The 3,667-nt window shown below is 37.4% G+C and overlaps 2 protein-coding genes across 4 annotated transcripts in view; both read left to right on the top strand.

Annotated features, from left to right (window-relative positions):
- The window catches only part of LOC106882917 (zinc finger protein 506-like), a 9,466-nt gene extending 6,042 nt beyond the window's left edge, over positions 1-3,424 (top strand). The window contains exon 2 of one of the 2 annotated variants that reach the window (XR_001411050.2): positions 67-412. Coding sequence is in view for 1 of the 2 variants with exons in the window: in XM_052972900.1 (XP_052828860.1) it covers positions 2,576-2,983 (408 nt within the window). In the remaining variant the exon portion in view is untranslated. Of the gene's footprint in view, positions 1-66; positions 413-2,153 lie in introns of those variants that run through there. The other variant, XM_052972900.1, reaches the window with a different exon arrangement.
- The window catches only part of LOC106882916 (regulator of G-protein signaling 12), a 106,072-nt gene that overhangs the window by 16,333 nt on the left and 86,072 nt on the right, over positions 1-3,667 (top strand). The gene's annotated exons all lie outside the window — the stretch shown is intronic.

Raw genomic sequence — 3,667 nt, 5'->3', positions numbered from 1 at the left:
TTTGTATTTTATGAAGTTTCTATGTCACTCTCGTATATGTATCGATTTTTTACAATACTTTTGTAGCAATGACGGGGAGAAAAGAAATCATAACTGAAGATGGGTGATTTCCCTTGATTGGGATCACGGAGCAAATTCGGATTATCACCCTTCAACTCTGTTTTATTCCCCCAGCAATTTTGGAACACTTGATTTAGTTCACTTGAAGGCGCTTCTAATTATATAACCAACACTAGAGCAGTTACCTGTCATCTTACATAATACGTCATGTTTGGTCCGTAACAGTTGCACTGTATTTTGTGTGTGTGCACATTTAAAGTTACTCTGTTCAAAGATGCTTTCTGCATTTTAACGACACCAGCATTTTGTGTGTAAACATCCCGACATAAAATAAAATTATTTATGAAACGAAGTAAGCGTGTACAATTCTTTGCTTCGGCACACGTGCCAGTAGTGTTACTTCGACACGTAGAAGGCCGACGGTGCCATTTTCTTTCAGCTTTGCAGCGCATCTTGACGTCTGTGAGCGATTAACTCGTATCATTAGACAACATCCAACACTTTTCTCCCCATAAACACATTGAATGGAACGACGATGCATCTATGAGTGGTCCATTGATGGATTTAAGCAAAATATTCAGACTGTCCATATTTTAAACTTCATTGGGGAGATTTTAGGATTTGTGGGGAGGGGTGGGTTTAGGAAGGGAAAGCAAAATTATTTTTTTCATAATCATATGAATTCCCACATATAGAAGACAAATTCGCAAATATTTTCTGAAAATTTCATACGTAAAAGACGGTACAGTGTTGTAAGTAGACACATCGACACGCACGCACGTACAAAATACACATTTTAAACACATAGACACATACACACATACACAAATACAGAGACAAATGCATGTACAGATAAGGATACACAGCACAAAAAGACAAAATGGATTGAATAGAAGAGGAGGCAACACGTGTGATGGAGAGTCACGGAGGAAGTCACCGGTGTGTGTTAAAAAGATGTCAGACAAAGGACGCTAAAATAATAAAAACAAAACATGAAACTATCAGTAGGTCTTTTGATTGTGTATTAAATTGATATTTATCTGTCACTGGATGGGGAGTACATTTTCTGTTGACATTATATATGTATATATTAGATCTATAAAGTATATATATGTAAAGATATATAAATATAGTTATAGATAGAGATAGATAAACAGAGAGAGAGAAGGGGGTAGGTAGGTGGGTGGCTGCAAGTGTGCCTATGATAGGGCGTTTACTTCTCAACTGTGTAATTCTGGGTTCACTCCCACTGTATGGCACCTTGGGCAAGTATCTTTCTCCATAGTCTTGGGCCAACCAATGTGTTTTGAATGCATTTGGCAGACAGAAACTAAAAGAAGTTCATCATCTGTGTGTGTGTGTATACATACATACATACATATATATATATATATAAGCTTCTTTCAGTTTATTTATACATCATGATCATCATTGTTTAACGTCTGCTTTCCATGCTGGCATGAGCTGGACCGGTTTGACTGGGGATTGGTAAGGAGAGGGACTGCGCCAAGCTCCAATCTGATCTGGCAATGTTTCTACGGCTGGATGTCCTTCCTAACGCCAACCACTCTGAGAGTGTAGTGGGTGTTTACACATGCTGGTGGCACGGGTGCCATTGACTTGACACTGGCATCGGCCACGACTACAGTCTCACTTGGCTTGACAGGTCAACACAAGCACGGTATATCGCCAAGGGTCTTGGTCACCTCTCACTGCCTCTATGAGGCTCAATGCTTGAAGGGTGCTCTTTATGTGCCACTGACACAGATGCCAATCAAATGGCACTGGTGTGTGTATATGTATGCAAGTGTGCTACTGTCTTTTTGCCTTGGCTCTGGGTGATAGTCGTAAACGAGTGTCACTTTCATACAAACGATGTGTTTTGTTCCCATTCTTCCATGCAAACGTATCCTGCTAGAAAAATATGAAATGTCACCTTGATTGGAAAATCTGCCTCAATAAACTGTGAACCATGCAAGCATTGAAAAATCTGCATTGAAATGATGAGAATGTTGTTGTTGTAATACTTGCTGTCTTGAATTACTATTTTGTTCAGCTTCCTCAATATCTGAAGGTTTCTTGTATTATTTCAGAATATCACACCTTGTTGCCGTAAAAGAAATTCCTTACATCGGATGTGTCATCGATATTTTATCAATTTTCATCGCCTAAACGCAGATGAGATATTTATAAAGCACATTCATCAATACATCAACCTCTTTATACAGATAAAATCTATGACTAACAATGGTGAAATATTTCTTCCTGACGATGGAATTAACAGCAACATTTTCTCCTTTCCACTGTCTGGAATGTAGAGGTGGTAATCGCTTTACAGTTTGATTAAGATTGTTTAACTTTACAAAGGATCTGACAGTTTGCATCTTCTGCTTTGGATATTCAGTATGATCACAGCTGAAAGAAGCATAGCATTAAATTATTCTCTGAAGACAGGGACTCAACTGAACACAAGCACATTCACAGAAATGAATTAAACACTACCATTGTGCTATGTATGACAAATTATCCCCTCATAATGAATCATTTAACTAAAAGTCTTGATACAGGTGAGAAGCCATATCACTGTGATATCTGTGGTAAATCATTTTCTCAAAATTGTAGTTTGACTACTCACATATTCATTCATACAGGGCAAAAACCATATCACTGTGATATCTGTGGTAAATCATTCTCTCAAAATAATCACTTAACTAAACACAAACGTATTCATATTAGAGAGAAGCCATATCAGTGTGATATTTGTGGTAAATCATTCTCTCGTAGTTGTCACTTAACTAAACACAGACATACACACACAGGGGAGAAGCCATACCATTGTGATATCTGTGGTAAATCATTCTCCCAGCATAGTAACTTGAAACACAAACGCATTCATACTGGGGAAAAAACCATATCATTGTGATATGTGTGGTAAATCATTTTCCGAAAGTAGCAGTTTGACTAGACACAGACGCATCCATACTGGGGAAAAACTACATCACTGTGATACATGTGGCAAATCATTCTCTAGAAATGGTTACTTAACTACACACCAGCACATTCACACTGGAGAGAAACCATATCATTGTGATATCTGTGGTAAATCATTCTCTCAACAAGGCCACTTACGTGCACATTTGAGTATTCACACACAAGTGTAACTGTATCAATATAAAAAATTATTACAAGATGACAACAATTTTGTCTACTAAAAGACAAGGTCTTCTATCTCTTCAAATTTGATGTTATCAACTTCAGTTTCATCAAAGTCATCAATATCTGAAGATGATTCTGCTGGATTTTGGGGGGAATTTGTGATCAGAGAATAAAGAGATGGGAATAAATGAATAAAAGGTTAAACTGACGTTGATTTTGTCTGTGTTTTTATCATTGTCGTTGTCATCATCATCATCATCATCATCCTTTAGCGATATTCTTTTCCGTGCTGGCATGGGTAGGTCAATGTATCATGAGCTGGCAAGCTGACGTGCTGCGCTAGGCTCCAGTCTGGTTCGGTTCGGTTTCTTTCATGCTAACCACTTTACAGTATCTGCTTTTATATATATATATATATATATAAATATATATATATATATATATATATATA

The sequence above is a fragment of the Octopus bimaculoides genome, chromosome 14 (genome assembly GCF_001194135.2).
Source record: "Octopus bimaculoides isolate UCB-OBI-ISO-001 chromosome 14, ASM119413v2, whole genome shotgun sequence".
Taxonomy (NCBI): domain Eukaryota; kingdom Metazoa; phylum Mollusca; class Cephalopoda; order Octopoda; family Octopodidae; genus Octopus; species Octopus bimaculoides.
This window is presented reverse-complemented; position numbering and strand designations above follow the sequence as displayed.